Source organism: Amyelois transitella, chromosome 28 (genome assembly GCF_032362555.1).
Source record: "Amyelois transitella isolate CPQ chromosome 28, ilAmyTran1.1, whole genome shotgun sequence".
In the NCBI taxonomy this organism is placed as follows: Eukaryota; Metazoa; Arthropoda; class Insecta; order Lepidoptera; family Pyralidae; genus Amyelois; species Amyelois transitella.
The window spans coordinates 5,267,580-5,293,570 of NC_083531.1; the positions used below are offsets into that span (position 1 = coordinate 5,267,580).

Consider the following 25,991-nt stretch of genomic DNA (forward strand, 5'->3'; position numbering starts at 1 on the left):
TGGCAAGTGGAAAGAGGCAGTCTCTGCCTACCCCTCCGGGAAAGAGGCGTGATTTTATGTATGTAGAATTAGGTATCTTGTACGAACGTGTCTTGATCGAATTAAACACGTCTTGTCAAAGGGTCAGGGGGCTTACCATAAAAAATTATACTTTTTGTTTTGGCCATTTTGTAAATAAATACCACTCATAAATCCGCTATTCGCATTTACATACATACATATTATAGAATAGAATAGATTTATTGTCAAAATTGGATACAAGGTATCACTTATAGACGTCACATCACTTAAATCTAATTATAACTAGTACCTCTCCCAAAGCGCGTGTGTAGAAGAAGCGGCGGAACAAACTACACTGCAGCATTTTCACCGGACGTCAATTTACAAATATAGATCTCTTAAATCTAAATCGTGGACGAATGCACATTGTCTACATTAAAAAAATGAATGTAACACACTTACTCTTCTGTGATTTCTTTATTTTGTGACACGAATCTATCAATATTTGTTCAGATTCATAGCATTATGTTACTTCTGTGTATTAGGTCCGCTTTGTCATGATGTAATGTCGATTATTTTATATGTATGAAGTGTAATTTGTAAGGGGAAAAAAAAATAAAAGCATTAACTGATATTAAACTATCGCGTTGCATTATATTATAAAGCTAAAGCGAAAATGTGAGAAAAAAACGGGGAAAATTATTGATCCTTGAGGGCTTCAATGATGCCCAAAATAACAGTTCCACGCGGTCTAAGTCTTGGCTAACATTATTGGCTCTGTCCACCCCGCAAGGGATATTGACTTGATGAAATATATTTATACCTAGTTAATTTACAAATGTAGGCCATACTAATAAATGGATAGGCTTATAAATTTGAGATTCTTCTTTTAGGCGATGGGCTAGTAACCTGTCACCACTATTTGAATCTCAATTCTATCTTTAAACCGAACAGCTGAACTTGGCCAATCAGTTTTTTCAAAACTGTCAGCTCTGTCTACCCCGCAAGTGGTATAGACGTGATTATATGTATGTATGTACAACACATATGTATGAGATGTAATAACAGTGATTGAATTTATTTATTTATTTATCTTTATGAGGGAAACAGTTACATACATACATACATAAAATCACGCCTCTTTCCCGAAGGGGTAGGCAGAGACTACCTCTTTCCACTTGCCACGATCTCTGTATATTTCCCAGTTACCTGGTTGCCTATTAATATTATCTTATACTATGATGCATAAACCAATAAAGTTTCCTCTGCTTACTAAAACACAGTATTGAAGACACGAAAATCCTACTACTATTATAAAGGCGAAAGTTTGTATGGATGTATGGATGTTTGTTACTCTTTCACGCAAAAACTACTGAACCGATTACCATGAAATTTGGTATGTAGGTAGCTGAAGACCCAGAATAACACATAGGCTACTTTTTATCCCAGAGTTCCCGCGGGATTGATAGGGTTTCCATGCGGACGAAGTCGCGGGCGGCCTCTAGTTATTATATAAATGTAAGCGTGTTACATATAGACATAATTATTATTAATTTCGTGAAAAAAATAACCAAAAAGCCATTGATTTTTCAAAACAATTTTGTCTTTAAACTTTTTTTATATGACCTTATGGATAAGTTGAACAAATGTGAAACCAAAAGTTTTGACAATTAATAAGCGATATGAAGTACCTATTCTATAATAATGAATAAAAATTTTGAATTTGAATATTTGAATTTGAAATCAAAAACAAAAAGAATTGTGTGAGGCGTGGCACTAGTCAAAAGATTTAAATATATTTTAATCTTAAGCATTAGATAAGTAAATATGTGCAATATTAGTTTAGATGTAGTTACAACTGCCTAAGTATTTATACATACTTCATTATTCTTCTACCTCCTGGCTTTAGTCCCGGTCGCATCCTCACCACTCTGGAGAGGAGTCCGGGGTGCGCCTTTGACCATGGACCCTGGATTGTGTGAGTCAGGTTTTCACGCGAAGCGACTCCCGTCCGACCTCCGCAACCTCTGCAGGGGAACCTGACCCGTGTTGGATCGATCATGGTCACACATCCAGTTGCCTGAATGTGCAGGTTTCCTCGCGATGTTTTCTCTCACCGTAAAAATATCGGTTAGCACTCAAACTAAGGTAATGTCAACTCACAAAACACTAATTGGAACACGGCCGTTTCTATTATAATTAGGTAATATAACTATTACCTATTTCTTTGTTACTGTAAATCACTTCATATTATAATTCCCCCTGTTTTTCTGTCTGTATGTCAGTATGCGCTAATCTCGGAAAGTTTGCAGACGAATTTTGTTCCTGTTTCAAATGTAAGAGCGTCTTCTGAGGACGATTTATATGTATTATAAATGCTACCCGTGCAAAGACAGGTCGCTGGTCAAACTAAAATTCTCGTGTCACAATGTTCATTCCCGTACTCCTCCGACACGGCTTGACCGAATCTCATGAAATTTTGTGAGCATATTGAGTAGGTCTGGGAATCGGCCGACATCTATTTTTCACACCCCTTAGTGGTAAGGGTTGTCCACCCTTAAATTTTTTTTTTACTAGAAATTTCTTAAAAATTATTTATATGGCAAAACAACGTTTGCCGGGACAGCTAGTAGATATTATATAAAAATAACTTATACTACATATTATAAAGTCTGTTTTCTGTCTGTATGAAGTTGTAAACGGATTTTTTCCTGTTTGTAATGTAAGAGTGTCTTCTGATGACGGTTTATATGTTTTATAAATGCTATCCGTGCGAAGACGGGGCGGGTCGCTAGTCAAACTGTAATTTATATAATGTACTTTACTCGTAAGAACGCAATATGTATGAAGGCCAACTCAAAGTTGGTTTAACCGTTTAAGAACATCTAATATCGCTCAATTGTAGATATATATGTAGCAGGTATTTACAAGTTTTTGTGAATAATAAATAAATTTAATAAAATCGGAGTCCTTTTTCTTTCTCTCAATACATTTAAACCTGTTTACTATAAGTTTTTGTATTAAGGAAGTGGTTTTCGGCATTCGAAAATAAAACCATTCTGTATCTTTTCCATGGACATCGTAAAAGCCGACTAAGGCATACCTACACTTATAAAACTTGGATTCCTCTTCGTAATTCTAAAACTGATAATAATTATTTTTAAGAATTAGTTTTATTTTTGCAATTAAGAAAAAGTAAATGTCGTGCGGTTCTAGGCACCAATAGAAAAAAGGACTACTCCATTTCTATCCCATGGATGTTGTAAAATCTAAGGGATATGCTTATTAACTTGGAATTCCTTTTGTAGGCGATGGTCTAGCAACCTGTCACTATTTGAATCTCAATTCTATCATCAAGCCAACAAGCTAAACATGGCTTATCAGTGTTATCAAGACTTTGGCTCTGTCCGCCCCGCAAGTGATATAGACGTGACTATATGTATTAGTTTTTGTAGCAAGCGAAAATATAGAATTCTTTTAGTCACATCATCCTTCTTGTGTTATTTCCGGTTATAACCAAGTCTCTGAAGGCCCGGAGTCAGCCCGTGACCACAATCTGTATTAGGTAGTTCAAACCACGACCTTAGTAAGTCAGGTTTAAGAAGCAACAGCCGTCTGACCTCCGCAACCTTTGCAGGGGAACCTAATTCGTATGAGATCTATCATGGTCACACATCCAGTATCCTAAATATACAGATTGCCTCACGACGTTTTCCCTCACCGTAAAATCATCGGTTGGCACTCAAACTAACGTAATGTCAACGCACAAAACACTCATTGGAACATGACCGTTATATTTGAACCTGTGTCAATTCGGCTGGAATTTTCTGGATAAAAAAAAACTACAAACAAAACAGTCAACACATTATATTTGCAAATTTACAGGAACGGTGTGCGAACAAGCTTAAGATAGTATATTTAACAACAATAATTCTAAATAACATTCTAAAAAAAAAATACATTACTCTCTCACTATTTACAAAATTGCACAGATTACAAAACCCAAATTTTCTTTAACAAACGAAATAATTATATACGGAACAAATTACACAGATCGAGTTAGCCTCGAAGTAAGTTCGAGACTTGTGTTACGAGATACCAACTCAACGATGCTATATTTTATAATAAATACTTATACAGATAAACATCCCAAAACACAGATCAAGGAGATGTAAGTTCAAAACTGGTGTTACGAGATACCAACTCAACAATAAATAAATAGTCAATAAATTTTGAAATTTGAACTTTTTCGAAATATTATCAAAAAATTTGTGAGTTACGAGATACCAACTCAACAATAAATAAATAGTCAATAAATTTTGAAATTTGAACTTTTTCGAAATATTATCAAAAAATTTGTGACCATATGTAGGTACCTATAGACGTGACCATATCATTCTTTCAGAAATATTGCTGTTCTTAAAAAAAAGTCCGTTTCTTTTTTTATATTTGTTATTATAAGGTTGGCTGCTATACTGATATGATAATAATATCCTCACGAGAAAAATGCGCGGGAAAAAAATTCTATAAGTAAGCCTACATAACCTTAAAAACGATTTTTTCTATTTACAAAAACAATTAATAAACACTTACCACAAGTCGCACACCTCAGAACACATTTATATAATTCTTAATTATAAATCTTATTATATGTATATATATATATATATATATATATATATATATATATATATATATATATATATATATAATATATAAAATGAGTTGAGATAAAACAAAGAATTGGGGTCGAAATTATAAAGGAAATACAATGAGATGCCTTATGGTGAGGACATTGACAATATTTAATTATAGATTTAGTAAATTCAAATCAGATACCTTGCGTCCGTGTGGTTCCCGGCACCAATAAAAAAAAAGGACCACTCCATCTCTTTCCCATGGATGTCGTAAAAGGCGACTTTTACCTTGTATTTGGCGATACCTTGTATCAATTTTGAAAATATTTTATTTAATTTTGAAATAAATATTTTAAAACATATGAATTTCTCTTTATTTTAAATTTTATTTTCCTTGATGTACATAAATATATAAATAAATAGAATAATTACTTTTACAAAAAAAAAATTATCTTTTTGTTATTCGACCCATTTTAATTGTACGTAAATATATTTTAACTATATCTAGACTAGAATATACAATTACACTGAGCTTAAAATACAGAAAAACATAACAATTATATTTTGAGCTAACAAGATTTTTAGCAAATAAGATTTAAGTACAAATATTTTTTAAGACATCTTCAAGCCTTTCAGCGGAACGTGATCATCGAGTATTTTAGAGACTATTTGCACTGTCTACTCCGTAAGGGATAGACGTGATTTGAGATACAATATCAATTAAAATATTTGTACTTAGTTTGAATAAACGAATCATGATCAACATGACTTACAACATATTTACACGACTTAAGAGGTAGGTACACAATTCGCTAAGTTTTGCCAAAAAATAAAGCACAATTAAATAAATATAAAATTTGTGTAAATATTGTGTTTACTTTGTAAATAAAACAAATATGTTTTCAATTGTGCATTGAGTGTTACAATTATCTATACTACCTAATATTATAAAGCTGAAGAGTTTGTTTATTTGTTTTGTTGATAAATTATTTTTACAACTATAAAGAGCAAAGAAATAATGGAAAATGTGAAAAAAAACGGGGAAAATTATTGATAACAGTTCCATGCGGACTAAGTCTTGGCTAACATTATTGGCTCTGTCCACCCCGCAAGGGATATTGACTTGATGAAATATGTATATTTATACCTAGTTAATTTACAAATGTAGGCCATTCTAATAAATGGATAGGCTTATAAATTTGGGATTCTTCATTTAGGCGACGGGCTAGTACCTGTCACTATTTGAATCTCAATTTTATCATTAAGCCGAACAGCTGAACTTTTCCAATCAGTTTTTTCAAAACTGTCAGCTCTGTCTACCCCGCAAGTGGTATAGACGTGATTATATGTATGTACCACACATATGTATGAGATGTAATAACGGTGATTGAATTTATTTAAGTATTTATTTATCTTTATTAGGGAAACAGTTACATACATACATACATAAAATCACGCCTCTTTCCCGAAGGGGTAGGCAGAGACTACTCTTTCCACTTGCCACGATCTCTGTATATTTCCCAATTACCTAGTTGACTATTAATATTATCTTATACATGCATTATTATGCATAAACCAATAAAGTTTCCTCTATTTACTAAAACAAGGTATTGAAGACACGAAAATTATTATATAAATGTAAGCGTGTTACATATAGACATAATTATTATTAATTTCGTGAAAAAAATAACCAAAAAGCCATTGATTTTTCAAAACAATTTTGTCTCTTTAAACTTTTTTTATATGACCTTATGGATAAGTTGAACAAATGTGAAACCATAAGTTTGGACAATTATTAAGCGATATGAAGTACCTATTCTATAATAATGAATAAAAATTTTGAATTTGAATATTTGAATTTAAAATCAAAAACAAAAAGAATTGTGTGGGGCGTGGCACTAGTCAAAAGATTTAAATATATTTTAATCTTAAGCATTAGATAAGTAAATATGTGCAATATTAGTTTAGATGTAGTTACAACTGCCTAAGTATTTATACATACCTACTTCATTATTCTTCTACCTCCTGGCTTTAGTCCCGGTCGCATCCTCAACACTCTGGAGAGGAGCCCGGGGTGCGCCTTCGACCATGGACCCTGGATTGTGTGAGTCAGGTTTTCACACGAAGCGACTCCCGTCTGACCTCCGCGACCTTTGCAGGGGAACCTGACCCGTGTTGGATCGATCATGGTCACACATCCAGTTGCCTGAATGTGCAGGTTTCCTCGCGATGTTTTCTCTCATCGTAAAAGCATCGGTTAGCACTCAAACTAAGGTAATGTCAACTCATAAAACACTCATTGGAACACGGTCGTTCCTATTATAATTAGGTAATGGTCCAAGATCCCAGAGCTGTAAGACACAACTTATTTTCTAAAGAATGGATCTTTCGATTCTCAGTAGTCTTTCATGTACTTTTAATACCTGCATGTTTGTGAGACTTGCCCGGTGACACCTGCGCAGGTACCAGGCGAGAAAGGTAACTAAAAATCACAGTTACTTAACTTAAATTTTTATGACTGATTTTTATATATATTTTATAGACTATTACTCTGAAGTCATATCAGAGAAGTCAGACGCTTTCCATGCGCCAAAACTTTTGTCAGACGCTTTAAAGCTCTATCAAAAAAAATTAACTTAATTTATTTTTAAATGTCTGACTTTTATATATGTTATTCAGATAACTATTACAAAGTTGTATTAAATCAGTCAGACAGTTTGTAATGACCAAACACCCCTTAAACACAAGAATTACTCAGCCTCGAGTATGAGCGCGATAGCACAATGCGCATGCGCGTCAGAGTAAAATATCTAATATTTGAAAAGTACTTACTGTTTTTGTTTATAAATAGGGGAAAATGAATTTTTTTGTAGCAATAGCCTTTCAAAAAGAATGATTTTTATTTTATTTAAAAAAATATATCTATTATAATAATTTCAATAAAAAAATAATTAATTATGATTAATCAATTGAATATTTATTTTATTGTCTCTTTATCATCTTCATCATCAAAATAATCATTTGAATTTTCATCATTTATTAAATCTCTATACTGTCCACTCAAGTCATCGTCCTCATCATCAGTTAGATTGTCGTTGCTGGCAGAATTTTCCGTAAAAATAAAATCATAAACAATTAAAAAATAGTATAGTAATAGTAAACCTATAACATATAAATATAAGTGAAAGGCGACTAAGGGATAGGCTTACAAACTTGGGATTCTTTTTTAGGCGATGGGCGAGCAACCTATCACTATTTGAATCTCAATTCTATCATTAAGCCAAATAGCTGAACGTGGCCATTTAGTCTTTTCAAGACTGTTGGCTCTGTCTACCCCGCAAGGGATATAGACATGACCATATGTATGTAGTCTTCTTTAATTTCGACACCACCGCAACGGCTTCGATGGTCCAGTGGTTAGCGCGTGAGACTGTGAAGTTGGCGGTCCGAGTTCGAGTCCCAACAATAACAAGATATATATTAATTTTTATTAAAAATGTTTTTTTTTTTGTGTTGTTTGAGTATTTATTAAAAAAACTGAAAATCAAAATACTACATATAATCATACGGTAAAAATATTTTGTCTGTACATTTAATATTTTGACTGAAAAAAAATAGAGAATTTTTTTTTAAATTTTTTGTCTGTCTGTCTGTATCAGACTGTATGATTAAGATTCAACTCGAACTTTACGCGGACGACGTCGCGGGCAACAGCTAGTATGCAACATATTTTATTATTTTAAAAATGATTAATTATTATTTTAATTATAAATTTCATCGTATTTGAATAGATATGCAAAAATATGAAATTGAAAACAGTAAGTACTTTTCAAATATTAGATATTTTACTCTGACGCGCATGCGCATTGTGCTATCGCGCTCATACTCGAGGCTGAGTAATTCTTGTGTTTAAGGGGTGTTTGGTCATTACAAACTGTCTGACTGATTTAATACAACTTTGTAATAGTTATCTGAATAACATATATAAAAGTCAGACATTTAAAAATAAATTAAGTTAATTTTTTTTTGATAGAGCTTTAAAGCGTCTGACAAAAGTTTTGGCGCATGGAAAGCGTCTGACTTCTCTGATATGACTTCAGAGTAATAGTCTATAAAATATATATAAAAATCAGTCATAAAAATTTAAGTTAAGTAACTGTGATTTTAAGTTACCTTTCTCGCCTGGTACCTGCGCAGGTGTCACCGGGCAAGTCTCACAAACATGCAGGTATTAAAAGTACATGAAAGACTACTGAGAATCGAAAGATCCATTCTTTAGAAAATAAGTTGTGTCTTACAGCTCTGGGATCTTGCTCTATAATATAACTATTACCTATTTCTTTGTTACTGTAAATCACTACATATTATAATTTCCCCTGTTTTTCTGTCTGTATGTCAGTATGCGCTTATCTCGGAAAGTTGTGGACGGATTTTGTTCCTGTTGTAAGAGTGTCTTCTGAGGACGGTTTACATGTTTTATAAATGCTACCCGTGCGAAGACAGGGCGGGTCGCTAGTCAAACTATCTTATGTATAAAATTCTCGTGTCACAATGTTCGTTCTCGTACTCCTCCGAAACGGCTTGACCGATTCACATGAAATTTTGTGAGCATATTGAGTAGGTCTGGGAATCGGCCGACATCTATTTTTCACACCCCTTAGTGGTAAGGGTTGTCCACCCTTAAATTTTTTTTTTACTAGAAATTTCTTAAAAATTATTTATATGGCAAAACAACGTTTGCCGGGACAGCTAGTATTATATAAAAATAACTCATACATACCTATTTATAACTTACACTACATATTATAAAGCCTGTTTTCTGTCTGTATGAAGTTGTAAACGGATTTTTTCCTGTTTGTAATGTAAGAGTGTCTTCTGATGACGGTTTATATATTTTATAAATGCTACCCACGCGAAGACGGGGCGGGTCGCTAGTCAAACTGTAATTTATATAATGTACTTTACTCGTAAGAACGCAATATGTATGAAGGCCAACTCAAAGTTGGTTTAACCGTTTAAGAACATCTAATATCGCTCAATTGTAGATATATATGTAGCAGTTATTTACAAGTTTTTGTGAATAATAAATAAATTTAATAAAATCTGCGTATTTGTTCTTTCTCTCAATACTTGTCCCGTATTTATTTATGTATATTTATAATCTAACCTGTTTTACTATAAGTTTTTGTATTAAGGAAGTGGTTTTCGGCATTCGAAAATAAAACCATTCCGTACTTTCCCATGGATATCGTAAAAGCCGACTAAGGGATACGCTTATAAACTTGTGATTCCTCTTCGTAATTCTAAAATTCTTAATGATTATTTTTAAGAATTTTACTTTTTTACCGCAATTACGAAAAAGTAAGTGCCTTGTGGTTCTCGGCACCAGAAGAAAAAAGAATAGGACTAATCCATCTCGTTCCCATGGATGTCGTAAAAGGCGACCAAGGGATAGGCTTGTACTACTTGAGATTCCTTTTATAGGCAATGGACTAGAAAATTGTCACTATGTAAATCTCAATTCTATCATCAAGCCAACAAGCTAAACATGGCTTATCAGTGTTATCAAGACTTTTGGCTCTGTCCGCCCCGCAAGGGATACAGACGTGACTATATGTATTAGTTTTTGTAGCAAGCGAAATCCTTTTAGTCACATCATCCTTCTTGTGTTATTTCCGGTTATAACCAAGTCTCTGAAGGCCCGGAGTCAGCCCGTGACCACAATCTGTATTAGGTAGTTCAAACCACGACCTTAGTAAGTCAGGTTTAAGAAGCAACAGCCGTCTGACCTCCGCAACCTTTGCGGGGGAACCTAATTCGTATGAGATCCATCATGGTCACACATCCAGTATCCTAAATATACAGATTGCCTCACGACGTTTTCCCTCACCGTAAAATCATCGGTTAGCACTTAAACTAACGTAATATCAACGCACAAAACACTCATTGGAACATGACCGTTATATTTGAACCTGTCTCAATTCGGCTGGAATTTTCTGGATAAAAAAAAACTCCAAAGTCACACATCCAGTATCCTAAATATACAGATTGCCTCACGACGTTTTCCCTCACCGTAAAAGCATCGGTTAGCACTCAAACTAACGTAATGTCAACGCACAAAACACTAATTGGAACATGACCGTTATATTTGAACCTGACTCAATTCGGCTGGAATTTACTGGATAAAAAAAAACTCCAAACAAAACAGTCAACACATTATATTTGCAAATTTACAGGAACGGTGTGCGAACAAGCTTAAGATAGTATATTTAACAACAATAATTCTAATTAACATTCTAAAAAAAAATACATTACTCTCTTACTATTTACAAAATTGCACAGATTACAAAACTCAGATTTACTTTTTTGCAAACGAAATAAATATATACGGGACAAATTACACAGATCGAGTTAGCCTCGATGTAAGTTCGAGACTCGAGATTTAATAGTCAATAAATTTTGAAATTAAAACTTTTTCTAAATACGTATTATCAAAAAATTAGTGACCGTAGTATAGACGTGACCATATCATTCTTTCAGAAATATTGCTGTTCTTAAAAAAAAGTACGTTTTTTTTTTTAATATTTGTTATTATAAGGTTGGCTGCTATACTGATATGATAATAATATCCTCACGAGAAAAATGCGCGGGAAAATAATTCTATAAGTAAGCCTACATAACCTTAAAAACGATTTTTTCTATTTACAAAAACAATTATTAAACACTTACCACAAGTCGCACACCACAGAACACATTTATATAATTCTTAATTATAAATCTTATTATATTATGTATATATATATATATATAATAGTGCCGTGTGGTTTCCGGCACCATTACAAAAAAGAATAGGACCACTCCATCTCTTTCCCATTGATGTCGTAAAAGGCGACTAAGGGATAGGTTAGCAACCTGTCACTATTTGAATCTCAGTTCTATCATTAAGCCAAATAGCTGAACGTGGCCATTCAGTCTTTTCAAGACTGTTGGCTCTGTCTACCCCGCAAGGGATATAGACGTGACCATATGTATGTATATATATAATATATAAAATGAGTTTAGATAAAACAAAGAATTGGGGTCGAAAACATAAAGGAAATAAAATGAGATGCCTTATGGTGAGGACATTGACAATATTTAATCGTAAATTTAGTAAATTCAAAGCAGATACCTTGCGTCCGTGTGGTTCCCGGCACCAATAACAAAAACAGAATATGACCACTCCATCTCTTTCCCATGGATGTCGTAAAAGGCGACTTTTACCTTGTATTTGGCGATTGATACCTTGTATCAATTTTGAAAATATTTTATTTAATTTTGAAATAAATATTTTAAAACATATGAATTTCTCTTTATCTTAAATTTTATTGTTATTTTCCTTGATGTACATAAATATATATAAATAGAATAATTACTTTTACAAAAAAAAAATAATCTTTTTGTTATTCGACCCATTTTAATTGTACGTAAATATATTTTAACTATATCTAGACTAGAATATACATACAATTACACTGAGCTTAAAATACAGAAAAACATAACAATTATATTTTGAGCTAACAAGATTTTTAGCAAATAAGATTTAAGTACAAATATTTTTTAAGACATCTTCAAGCCTTTCAGCGGAACGTGATCATCGAGTATTTTAGAGACTATTTGCACTGTCTACTCCGTAAGGGATAGACGTGATTTGAGATACAATATCAATTAAAATATTTGTACTTAGTTTGAATAAACGAATCATGATCAACATGACTTACAACATATTTACACGACTTAAGAGGTAGGTACACAATTCGCTAAGTTTTGCCAAAAAATAAAGCACAATTAAATAAATATAAAATTTGTGTAAATATTGTGTTTACTTTGTAAATAAAATAAATGTTTTCAATTGTGCATTGAGTGTAACAATTATCTATACTACCTAATATTATAAAGCTGAAGAGTTTGTTTATTTGTTTTGTTGAAAAATTATTTTTGTGTCGAATAGACCATTTATAAAAAATTGCATTAAGTAATACTTACACTCGTAATATCATACTGAATTTATGTTCACTTTATTAAAAACTACACGTGCCTTACTTCAGTAACATTTCACTCAGCAAAGTTTCAATTTTTAAATTGACACATGTTTTTTGGCTATGACTCGATGTTATATCCTTAAATCGACTACTTATTTTGATATAAAATCACAAACGAAACAAAAAAATAAAGGAAACATCAATTCATATAATATTTTAACGAAACACCGTTCATCGAAAACGCGTTACGACGAATTTTTTAAACTCTACATACTTAAAAAGTTTATAAACATTTTCTAACCTAACCTAAATTGTGAGGTGAGACGCATAATTTTATTCACAGATTATTTTCAGTTTCATTAAAATTTGTTTTTGAGAATCCAATCATTTTTTTCAGCAAAACGTTCTCTCTTTTTATAATGTGTCTTAAAATAATAACATTTAAGATTTAAAACATAAAAATTGGACAACACAAAAAAAAAATTGAATTTTTTTAATAACGTTAAATATAGTGCAAAATATATTTTCTACCCGTGTATAAAAAAAAAGGCACGCATTATATAAGATAATTAATTTGTTTTGTGTATAATATATTTTTCATATGAGTATTATCATGGCCGGAAAATTAATATCAAAAGTCTATACGTTTTGAATACCTACGCAATGTTTGAGACGCGATTGGTCCAATTCTCATATTTATTTAAAACTTTATTGCACAAAACAAAAATGTACACAAGGCGGACTTAATGCCATTTGGCATTCTCTACCAGTCAACCAGCTGACCGAACAGAATAAAAACTAGTATTATATGCATCTATCACTCATTATAATTATTGATACAATTTAGTTTTATAAAAAAAAATTTTAGCGCCGTGTGGTTCCCGGCAGCAATAAAAATAAAAAAAAAAACAGAATAGGACCACTCCATCTCGTTTACATGGATGTCGTAAAAAGCGACTAAGGGATAGCGTATAAGCCTATCCCTTAGTAGACTTTTACGACATCCCTATAATCATAAAAATACAATAAATAAATAATCGGCCATTTTTGACAATTCGCGTATAGGACCAACATTTAGAATTTAACTTTTAATATTGGACCAATCTCGACTAAACGCACGCGCATCTTACCATAATATTTTAATTTTATTTAGAAAAAAAAAAGTTTTCGGTGTAAAAACAATATGACGAATTGTCTAAAAGTGAATTTTTATGGCGGTAATATTATTAATTAAATTTCCGTTTATAAAATTAAACCTTATGTAGACGTGATAAGGCTGATATAATATTATTATTTTATTTAATAATATCTACCGCCTTTAAATTTTCTATGAAAAACAGTATAAGTATTTATTGTCCAAATTCAGACCTTTTAATCATTTGTGCACGTATATATTATTTTTGTGCCGTGTGGTTCCCGGCACCAATAAAAAAAAAGAATAGGACCACTCCATCTCGTTTCCATGGATGTAGTAAAAGGCGACTGAGGGATAGGCTCATAAACTTGGGACTCTTCGTTTAGGCGAAGGGTAGGTAGGAAGGTATGCAGGGATCCGTGCAAGTGGAAAGATGTGGTCTCTGCCTACCCCTTCGACGTGATTTTTATCTATATAGATATGTATTTATTTATTTTAAATTGTTCTTTCAAATGTATTCCAACGCTCATCCTTCATGATTGTATGTATGTATTATATATATGTATGTATGTTGGTATGTATATATGTAAGCATATATTTATTTTAAATTCTTCCAGATGAACATCCACGCTCATCCTCCATAATCACTACATAGTATAAAACAAAGTCGCTATTTTAGTCTGTTTGTCTGTATGCTTAAATCTTTAAAATTACGCAACGGATTTTGATGCGGTTTTTTGTAACAGGTAGAGTGATTCAAGAGGAAGGTTTTTTGTATAATTTTTTCCGAATTTTCCACCCGTGCGAAGCCGGGGCGGGTCGCTAGTTGTATATATACATATATATATTTCAAAATCTTCTTCCAATTCCAATCGACCTGTAGCTAACTGCCAACCCTCACAGCTACGTCGCGCAAAGCGGTCTTCACCGCGTCGTAAGTAGCGAACGAGATGCCCACCGCTATCGGGCCCTTCACCCAGTTCATGCTGAGACCTTTGAAGAAGCCGCGCCAACCTTCCGTCCTGTGAAGATTAAATATAACATGACATGACACGACACAACGTGACACGACATGGCATGGCACGGCATGACACAACATGATTATGTCCTGTAAAGATGAAATATAACATAACATAATGTGACATGACAAAATAAACGTGACATGACACGATATAACATGACATGGCATGACGTGACATGAAATGGCATGAAACGGCATGACATATAATCACGTCTATATCCCTCTTTTTCCGTCGAAGGTCTAACATGATTTAGTTTTTTTTTCTGTTCTTGATTTCTTCAGTTTAACCCGTATGTCCCGCTGACCCGATTTTGATGCAGTTTTCAGGAAAGTGTCTGTTCACACTTAAGAGGAGATATTAGAAATTTAACCGACTTCAAAAAAGAAGACATCGATTGGAGGTGGTTCTGTTTTTATTAACAAAATTAATAGAGCCGTACCTATAGACATGCGCTATAGTGGTGCGCATGCGCACGCGGGCGCGGCGCGCCGTCTGCATGCGCCGGCGCACGATGTCGAGCGGGTAGGACGCCGTCTGCGCCAGCGCGCCCGCCGCGCCGCCGAACAACACGTTCACCGCGCCGCTCTGCGGCGCTCCGAAATGTTCTACAGGGGGAACATATATATGTATACGACTAGCTGTGCCCGCGACTTCGTCCGCGTGGAATAGTTATTTTGGGCATCATTGAGGCCCTCAAGGATGAATAATTTTCCCTGTATTTTTTATCACATTTTCCATTATTTCTTCGCTCCTTAAAGTTGCAGCGTGATGTTATACAACCTAAAGCCTTCCTCGATAAATGGTCTATTTAACACAAAAATAATTTATCAATACGAACCAATTGTTCCTGAGATTAGCGCGTTCAAACAAACAAACTCTTCACCTTAATAATATAAGTATAGATAATCTTGAAACTGCATCAGATGACCATTTGGCCTACAGACTGTTGAGCAACATTATTTTTTAAGAATTCATACTTTGACCAGTAGAACACTTGAACCAGTAGTTCCTGAGATTAGCGCGTTCAAACAAACAAACAAACTCTTCAACTTTATAATATTAGTATAGATATACTCACCAAGGTATGTATGCTTCAGAGTGTCGTAAGTAAAAAATGAGACGCCGGCATACGGGATAACGCCCAACACCGTAGCGGGGTACCCTCTGAAATCAATTAATACATACATACATACAGGCAAGGTTGACGGAAAAAGACCTAGAGGTCGCAGCCCTACAAGATGGTCGGATCAAATCCGATCGTCACTAAACACCGATCTCCATAAGGCCCTCCAAGACGCTAAGGATCGCAACAGGTGGAAGGAAGAGATCAAAGAGAAAGTGATTCGGCGGCGGAGTCACGACCCTCAGCAATGAGGTATACGACGCGAGGAGGAGGACATACATACAAGTGAAAGTAGTGAGAGTTTCACTGTTATGTTATTTTTTGTTGTTGTACTATGTGCCTGTGTGTGGTTCCCGGCACCAATACAAAAAAAGAATAGGACCACTCGCATCTCTTTCCCATGGATGTCGTAAAAGGCGGCTAAGGGATAGGCTTATAAAATTGCGATCCTTTTTTTAGGCGATGCGCTAGCAACCTGTCACTATTTGGATCTTAATTCCATCATTAAGCCGAGCAGCTGAACGTGGCCATTCAGTCTTTTCGGGACTATTGGCTCTGTCTACCCCGTAAGGGATATAGACGTGACTATATGTATGTATGTATACATACAAAGACGGCCTCTGTGGCGCAGCGGTAGTGCGCTTGTCTGTGACACCGGAGGTCCCGGGTTCGAGTAACGGTCAGGGCATGATAAGAAAAGAACTTTCTCTGATTGGCCTGGGTCTTGGATGTTTATCTATATCAGTATTTATTATAAAATATAGTATCGTTGAGTTAGTATCTCGTAACACAAGTCTCGAACTTACTTCGAGGCTAACTCAATCTGTGTAATTGGTTCCATATATACTAAAATTATATACATAAAATGACGTCCTTATCCCTTGCGGGGTGGACAGGGCCAGTAGTCTTGAGAAATTGAGAGGCCACGTTCAGCTGAATGGCTTTATGACGGAATTGAGATAAAAATAGTGACAGGTTGCTAGCCCTTCGCCTAAAAGAAGTATCCCAATTATATAAGCCTATACCTCAGTCGCTTTTTACGACACCCATGGGAACGAGACGGAGAGCTTTCCATTGGTGCCGGGAACCACACGGCACATAGTGCAACAACAAAAAGAAAAACATAACAGTGAAACGGAACTATGTACAAGGTAGTGAATCCCTCTTCTCTCACCACTTTCACGAACACGGCGCTGCCGTGGTATAACTAAAATGCCGTTATCTGACATCAGGATTTTCACCTTTTTTACCAGTAGAATCAGAAAAATCTCTTTCGATCTGGAATTTTGGTACCTTTAAGTCATAAATAGGCGTTCTCATTGATGAATGGCATCAGTTTAAATTTTTACCGCATTTTTGACGTTTTACTTAAAACAAGGATTTGACAGATAACGGCATTTTAGTTATACCAGGGCAGGGCGGTCAGATTTCGTATTCCTGAGCGTTGGTGACCGCCATGCGTGCCCGGGCCAGGTCAAGGGGGTAGGTGGCGCTTTGTGACGTCACAATCGTAAAAACGACCAACACCACGTCTTCACCATGTGGTAAAAGGCGTCTACGGGAATGAAAGCACATTCTTCTAGCCAAAGATTCCGTGCTAGTCTGATAGCTAAGAAAAAACATAGTGTGCGCTGACTGCTTCTCTTCCCTTACAGATCGTATAGGTCAATCAAGGGATAAATAATAAACTTGATAATCTGTCACTATTTGAATCCAAACATTGAACCGTACAACCGATCGTGGGCTTCAAGTCTCTCCGAGAGTTTTGGCTCTGTCTACACCGTCAGAGATAAAGAAGTGTGAAGGAAAACTTTAGTTTAACGCGTACGAAGTTACGGACTAGATACAATACAACAACAACAACAACAAAAAATACATAATAGTGAAACCGACCTGTACAAAGTAGTGAATCCCTCTTCTTTCACTACTTTCACGAACACGGCGGTCAGAGTCCTGTATTCCTGAGCGTTGGTGACCGCCATGCGGGCTCGGGCGAGGTCAAGGGGGTAAGTGGCGCTTTGTGACGTCACTCCGGCCAGGGAACCCGCTATCAGGTGGAGTATGGGGTGCTGTCTGCGAAAGAAAGAGGGGTTTTTATCATAAATAAATAAATATAAATATATATGTGCCGTGTGGTTCCCGGCACCAATACATAAAAGAATAGGACCACTCCATCTCTTTCCCATGGATGTCGTAAAAGCCGACTAAGGGGTAGGCTTATAAACTTGGGATTCTCCTTCTAGGGGATGGGCTAGCAACCTGTCACTATTTGAATTTCAATCCTATCTTAAAGCCAAATAGCTGAACGTGGCCTATCAGTCTTTATAAGACTCTGTCTACCCCGCAAGGGATATAGACGTGATTATATGTATGTATGTATGTATAAATATATACGGGACAAATTACACAGATTGAGTTAGCCTCGAAGTAAGTTCGAGACTTGTGTTACGAGATACTTACACGACGCTACTATATTTTATAATAAATACACAATCACAGAAAGTTCTTTTCTCATCATGCCTTGGCCGGGATTCGAACCCGAGACCTCCGGTGTCACAGACAAGCGTACTACCGCTGCGCCACAGAGGCGATCAAATACATACAAATAGTCACGTCTTCCCTTATTCCATGAATGATAGACAGAGCCAACAGTCATGAAAAATCCAAAAGGCCACGTTCAGCTTTTCAGAATTACTAGCTCATCGCCCATAAGAAAGATTCCAAGTTTATTAGACTTTCTCTAAGTCGCCTTTTACGACATCCATGAGCGAGAGATAGAGTGATCCTCTTTCTTAAGCGACATGACTTCTATATAGAAATTATGTAAAAAAAATTCCTTGCGCGATGTAGACACAAAAATCAGATACTACCGCCATCTATTGTCATTTATGAGAAACACTCACTTTGCGCTCGACGGCGTGTCCACCCTCAAAACTAATTTCCATTGCTCATGCGCCGTGGACAAGAACGCGGCGTACAGAACAAGGCTTAAAATACTTGACTTCTACTAAGTAGAAGTGTGTTTAAAATAAGAACATAGTAAAGTTACTATGTTCTTATTTTCCCACCCTCAACACACGCTTCCACTGCTCGTGCGCAGTGAACTGTATTGCCGCGTAGATACAGAATATATTCGTATTTTGCCATTTTACTACGACTCTTCTTGTTCCTCCTGCCTTTAGTCCCGGTTTCCTCAACATTCTGGAGAGAAACCCGGGGTGCACCCTTCACCATCGACTCCAATCTAACCTCCGCGACCTTTTCAGGGGAACTTAATCCTTACTTGATTATGGTTACCCAACCAGTTGGTTGAATGTGCAGGCTTCCTCACGACGTTTTCCATCACCGTTCGTTTACCACTCAAACTAATGCATAACTTAAATATCAAACAATGTAAAAAAATCCACGCGCGATTCAGTAATTGAAATCACAAACCAACGCCATCTATCAACACACAGATGTAACTAAAACACTCACTTTGCACTCGACGGCGTGTCTACCCTCAAAGCAAACTTAATCCGTACTAAATATTATTTACACATCCAGTTGCCTGAATGTGAAGGCTTCCTTATGACGTTTTCCATCACCGTTCAGTTACCACTCAAAATAATGCATGACTTTAATTTTTTTAAACATTGTTTGACAATGTAAAAAAAATCCATGTGCGATTCAGTACTACAAATCATAAACCAACGCCATCTATTAACACACAGATGTAACTAAAACACTCACTTTGCACTCGCCGGCGTGTCTACCCTCAACACACGTTTCCACTGCTCATGCGCAGTGAATTGTATTGCCGCGTACGGAACTATGCGCGCCATTGTCGCGCTGTTCCCCCTCCACAGCGCCACAACGCCTTCAGTGCGCGCGCTTCGTATCAGGAAGTCGATCGCCGCACGCCAAGAGTAAGGGATTTGTCTAAAATATATTACAATACAATACAATACAATACAATACAAATTATCTTTATTGCCCATAAAAAATACATAGGTAGTAGAAACATACATTATGAACATGTTGAGCAAAGGCGGACTTATCGCTAAGCAATCTCTTCCAAAAGATATTATCTATTCAATTTATTTATACATAGTGCCGTGTGGTTCCCGGCACCAATACAAAAAAGAATGGGACCACTCCATCTCTTTCCCATGGATGTCGTAAAAGGCGACTAAGGGATAGGCTTATAAAATTGCGATCCTTTTTTTTAGGCGATGAGCTAGCAACCTGTCACTATTTGGATCTCAATTCCATCATTAAGCCGAGCAGCTGAATGTGGCCATTCAGTCTTTTCGGGACTATTGGCTCTGTCTACCCCGTAAGGGATATAGACGTGACTATATGTATGTATGTATGTTTATTTATACGATTGTCGATCGCCCCCCGCCAAGAGTAGGTAAGGGATTTGTCTATAAGATAATATTCTTTCATTTTATTTGTACGATTCCCGGCATTAATAAAAAAAAGAAAGAATAGGACCTCTCCATCTCGTTCAGACGGATGTCGTAATGTAAAAGGCGATTAAGGGGTACGGTTATATATATTTGGGATTTTTCTTTTAGGCGATGGGCTAGCGACCTGTCACTATTTGAATCTCAATTCTATCATTAAGCCAAACAACAGATATAGTGTTTGGCAATTTGTATATCTATAGTCTTTTATACAGATTACTTCTCATTCCGAGTTTCCATTTTTGGACCCATTACGGCAGTGTCTACAGAAGACAAAAACTTAAAGTCGGAGTGCATTTAATGCATGATTATAAAAATCGATTTTTAATCGATTATTAATTTAAAAATTTTAGAGTGTGGAGGGAAAGGTCGGAGTGGGAAGACCTAGACGAACATATCTTGATCAAATTAAGGACGTCCTGGTAAAGGGTCAGGTCAAAAGTACCCGAAACCGCCGAGCTTGCATGAAGAGAGTTATGAATGTGGATGAAGCAAAGGAAGTATGCAGGGATCGTGGCAAGTGGAAAGAAGTAGTCTCTGCCTACCCCTCCGGGAAAGAGGCGTGATTTTATGTATGTATGCATATATTAATTTTAAAAAAACACGTATAAAAATCGATTTTTACTTTAACAAAAAAAAAAACGATTTTTAATCGATTTCTTTTTCACATCCCTAGTTATCTACGTCACAACTCACGACGTCTGAAAGTTGATCTTGGTCCTGTCCAGCGGCGCTATGGCTGTCTTGGCCAGGGCTCCGGCCACCGCCCCGGCCACCATAGACGTGGTCACCGCGGTAGCATTACCCAGGGAGCGATGATCGCCCGCCTGGTGGGGCTGTTTCGATGGTTCTGGAAAGAGAACAGATTAGATCTTCAGGTTCGCCGTGTGGTTAGGGTTGCCATCTCTTAAATTTGGAAAACCGGACAAGACGCGTGAAGACCCCGGATTTAGAGTCCGAAAGCCGGACATGTCAACAAGGTCTTTTAAACATATACATACAATGCAATAAAAGACATTTGAAAATGTCATAAATCACCTTTTTTATTTATTAATTTTTTAAAACCCGGTCTACAAATGAAACCTTCCCCGGACGCTCCCCGGATGCCCTCTAAACTAGGACAAATCCGGGGAAACCCGGACGGATGGCAACCCTACGTGTGATACACAAGTGAAAGTAGTGAGAGTTTCACTGTTATGTTATTTTTTGTTGTTGTAATATGTGCCGTGTGGTTCCCGGCACTAATAAAAAAAGGGATAGGACCACTCCATCTCGTTCCCATGGATGTCGTAAAAGGCGACTAAGGGATAGGCTTACTTATAAACTTGGGATTCTTTTAGGCGACGGGCTAGCGACCTGTCACTATTTGAATCTCAATTGCATGATAAAGCCAGATAGCTGAAAGGGAAAGCGATGGAGTGGTCCTATTCTTTTATCTATTGGTGCCGGGAACCACACGGCACGACACATATATGTATATACACACACATTTATATCATTAACTTTATTACCAAAATTTGTTACAAATTCCAAAGTGCACAATTACAAATTAGTTTCGCTATCAGCAACGTGGGAAGACACGATAACATTGATAAGAATTGATAATGAGACGGTGTAAAAAAAAACCAGCATTTTGATCGTGAAACTAATAAGGTCTTACACAATTTTAGATGAATCTTGCCGACATGTTTGATAGACAGATCAGATCACGTCTCGTATACCTTACGGGGTGGACAGAGTAAACGTCATTTTTATGAATCTTGCAGACTTGTGTATCACATAGGCATAAGATCACGTCTCTATACTTTACGGGGTGGACAGTCTATCTATACTAATATTATAAAGCTGAAAAAGTTGTTTGCTTGAACGCTCTAATCACAGGAACTAGGTACTGGTTTGAATTGAAAAAATATTTTTGCCTTGAATAGACCATTTATCGAAGGCTTTAGGCTATATAACATCACGCTGCAACTATAACGAACAAAGAAATAATGGAAAAAGTGAAAAAAAACGAAGAAAATATTCATCCTTGAGGGCTTCATAGATGCCCAAAATAACTATTCCAGACGCGGACGAAGTTCCGTGTGGTTCCCGGCACCAATACAAAAAGAATAGGACCATTCCATCTCTTTCCCATGGGTGTCGTAAAAGGCGACTAAGGGATAGGCTTACAAACTTGGGATTCTTTTTTAGGCGATGGTCTACCAACCTGTCACTGTTTGAATCTCAATTCTATCATTAAGCCAAATAGCTGAACGTGGCCATTCAGTCTTTTCAAGACTGTAGGCTCTGTCTACCCCGCAAGGAATATAGACGTGATTATATGTGTCCACGCCTTATTCGGAAACATCAATCACTGTCAAGCAGCCGCCCCGGAACCCGGTCACTGCGCGCCATCTAGCGCATTCCATCTTTACATGTCACTTCTTTTCTCTCAACTCGAGTCGACGCACATCTCTAAAATTTATATCTTAAAAAATGGCAACAATCTTCAACTATTTTTGTAATATTTATTGATATTTTGAATACACAAGAAGTCAACCAAATTATCAAGTTTTATTTCTTGTTCTATCACGAACAATATGTATGTATGTATGTACGAAGTTGCGGTCACAGCTAGTGTATGTATGTGATCCCTCATCAATTCACTCACCATGCCTCTGTTGTGTCTTCAAAACAACGCTGGCCTCCTGAGCAGCCATCGCTTTAGAACCACTTCACATCTTGGACATCACACTGGAACAAAAGTAATAATTTAAAAGTAATGACTTACTTGACTTAAGGTCCTATGTCCCTTAGCTGGGGCAGAGGGCATCCACAGTGCGTCGCCATCCCGCTCGGTCTTGAGCTTCGCGTTTAAAATATTATTTTTTTATCATTACATTATTTTTTTTTAAATTTAAAAGTAATAATGTAATGTATTTAACAGTTATAAGGTACTGTTCATATATAACAAATAATAATAATTAATTAATTTCTGAAATTTATTCTCTTATGATTATAATTTTTATAGTAATTGTTTCCTTATCTTATAATAATACTAGCGACCCGCCCCGGCTTCGCACGGGTGCAAAATTATAAATGTTATTATACATAAAAACCTTCCTCTTGAATCACTCTACCTGTTACAAAAAACCGCATCAAAATCCGTTGCGTAATGTTAAAGATTTAAGCATACAGACTAAAATAGCGACTTTGTTTTATACTATGTAGTGATACTTCATATCTCTTAGTAATTATCAAAACGTATGGTTTAACAACATTGGTTGACGTCAAATAAATTACTTAAAACTAAGTTTATTGCCATTTACTTTATTTATTACTAGAGATCGCCCGCAACTTCGTTCGCGTGGAATCAAACCCGCGGGAACTCCGGGATAAAAAGTAGCCTTTATGTTATTCTGGATCTTTAGCTACCCAAATTACCAAATTTCATCGTAATCGGTTCAGTAGTTTTTGCGTGAAAAAGTAACAAACATCCATACTGACAAACCTTCGAATTTATAATGTCACGGAATAATTACTATTAATTTATAATGTCAACTATGCTAGTGACACGGACGTCTACAATGGCGACCTCCTGAGCGTTCGTCGACCTTGTCTAGATAACCTGCTTGCCGGGAACCACACGACAATTTGTTGTGACATACAAAAATCTAAATTTTTTTCAGTAAAAAGACCTTTGCAACACTTGTTACATACATACATACCTAAACGCACGCGTCTTTCCCGGAAGAAACTATATCTTGCATGAAGAGAGTTATGAATGTGGATGAAGCGAAAGAAGTATGCAGAGATCGTGGCAAATGGAAAGATGTAGTCTCTGCGAGCACTTGTTCACGTCATTTATATAAGAGATGCAACGAATAGTGATTTCGCCGAATACCAAATACTTGAAAATATGGCCGAATAAGCCTGTGGCGAAAACTCTGCGCCCCAAGTCACAAATATAAAAAACAGAATCACGCGACGCTATCAGACATAAACAGCGAAAAACCTAAATCGCGCAAGCAAAGATTTCACGGATTGGAGCTATATATACAACCTCCGACACAACATCGTCAGAGGCCCTTATGGCAGTTGAACACTAGGTTCAACCTACACGGGTGGCGTCAAAGCCGAGGTTCGTCCCACTTTGGGAACCCTTTGAGCAGCCACTGCGTCGGCAGGAGGCCCTTCAGGCCCCGCCACTAAAAGTCCGGTTAAGTTGTAAAGCCCTTCAGGCAACAACGAGTAATTTCATAAAAAAAAAACATCGTCTGTCGCGCGGTTCCCCAGGCGTCACACCAGCCTGGCGGAAGATCTTCCCTTTGGTGGCGGTCGAGCCGAATCATCGCTCCCGCTACAGGCCGAATAGCGAATACTTCAAAATATGACCGAATAGTTGCCGAATATCCATTGTATCTCTAATTTATATACCTACATATCACACTCATACATACGTCTTTATCCCTCACTAGGTAGACTGAGCCAACAGTCTCAAAAAGACAGACCTGTCACTATTTGAATCTCAATTCTATCATTAAGCTAAACAGCTGAATGTGGCCTGACAGTCTTTTCAAGACTGTTGGCTCTGTCTACCCCGCAAGGGATATAGACGTGATAATATGTGTGTATGTATGTAGATAGATAAAACTCTTTATTGCACCATAAGAGTAAAACATACAAAACAGCACAAAACAGACAGAGATGGCACAAAGGCGGACTTATCGCTGATGCAATCTCTTCCAGTCAACCTTCGGGTGGAAGGAAACCAAACAGGAGATTGGCATTGGTGCAGAGCAAAATAAATAAATGTTGAGACGTGATTATAATGTATGTATATAAATATTCCTTGTAATAAATTCCATTTTCTATATATGTGTTTACGATAGGAACTGAAACTTCTAATTAAATTCAAGGTTAAATTTTTTTTCACTATCAATTTCCTGATAAGATATTCACATGTTTTTAAAATTAAATCTTTATCATTATATTAGACAAGCCCTCAAAAATCTTTATCATTAAATAAATAAATATGTAGGGGACAAATCACACAGATTAAGTTAGCCTCAAAGTAACTTCGAGACTTGTGTTACGAGATACTAACTCAACAATACTATATTTTATAATAATTACTTATATAGATATACATCCAAGACTCAGACCAGTCAGAGAACGTTCATTTCTCATCATGCCCTGACTGGGATTCGAACCTGGGACCTCCGGTGTCACAGACAAGCCTATAACTGCTGCGCCACGGAGGCCGTCAAAAGGTCTGATAGTATACGACACACTGCAGGTGCCTTGTGGGCGAGACTCACAAGTGACCGGAAAAAGTGGAAAGATCTGGAGGAGGTCTTTGTGTCTAAAGGACACTCTGATGGAGGTTATATACATATATGTGTTTTTTTTAATGCAAAAATTATTCAGATGTCGAAATTTTTCCAAGATTAGTTATTTCGTATATTTGTGAGGAAAGAGTAGTGTAATGTATACATATGTGTTTAATTAATAATATGTGTAGGTAAATATCTTTATTATGTTTGGTTATGAAACAAGAATTCAATCTTAAGGAAAATAAATAGGCCAAAGTAATCAGGGAAAAAGAAATACCATAACC

At 36.2% G+C, this 25,991-nt stretch overlaps 2 protein-coding genes across 4 annotated transcripts in view; one reads left to right on the forward strand and one right to left on the reverse strand.

The window, feature by feature from the left end:
* LOC106142729 (zinc finger protein ZPR1) overlaps positions 1-25,991 on the forward strand; it is a 247,391-nt gene that overhangs the window by 73,226 nt on the left and 148,174 nt on the right. The gene's annotated exons all lie outside the window — the stretch shown is intronic.
* The window catches only part of LOC106139813 (mitochondrial coenzyme A transporter SLC25A42), a 28,772-nt gene continuing 7,062 nt past the window's right edge, over positions 4,282-25,991 (reverse strand). The window contains exons 2-9 of one of the 3 annotated variants that reach the window (XR_009657452.1): positions 23,043-23,125; positions 21,086-21,239; positions 19,671-19,859; positions 17,832-18,011; positions 15,894-15,979; positions 15,255-15,420; positions 12,562-14,815; positions 4,282-5,572 (exon numbers count right to left, since the gene is read on the reverse strand). Coding sequence is in view for 2 of the 3 variants with exons in the window: in XM_060952207.1 (XP_060808190.1) it covers positions 14,677-14,815; positions 15,255-15,420; positions 15,894-15,979; positions 17,832-18,011; positions 19,671-19,859; positions 21,086-21,239; positions 23,043-23,091 (963 nt within the window). In the remaining variant the exon portion in view is untranslated. Of the gene's footprint in view, positions 5,573-10,838; positions 14,816-15,254; positions 15,421-15,893; positions 15,980-17,831; positions 18,012-19,670; positions 19,860-21,085; positions 21,240-23,042; positions 23,126-25,991 lie in introns of those variants that run through there. The other 2 variants (XM_060952207.1, XM_060952206.1) reach the window with 2 other exon arrangements.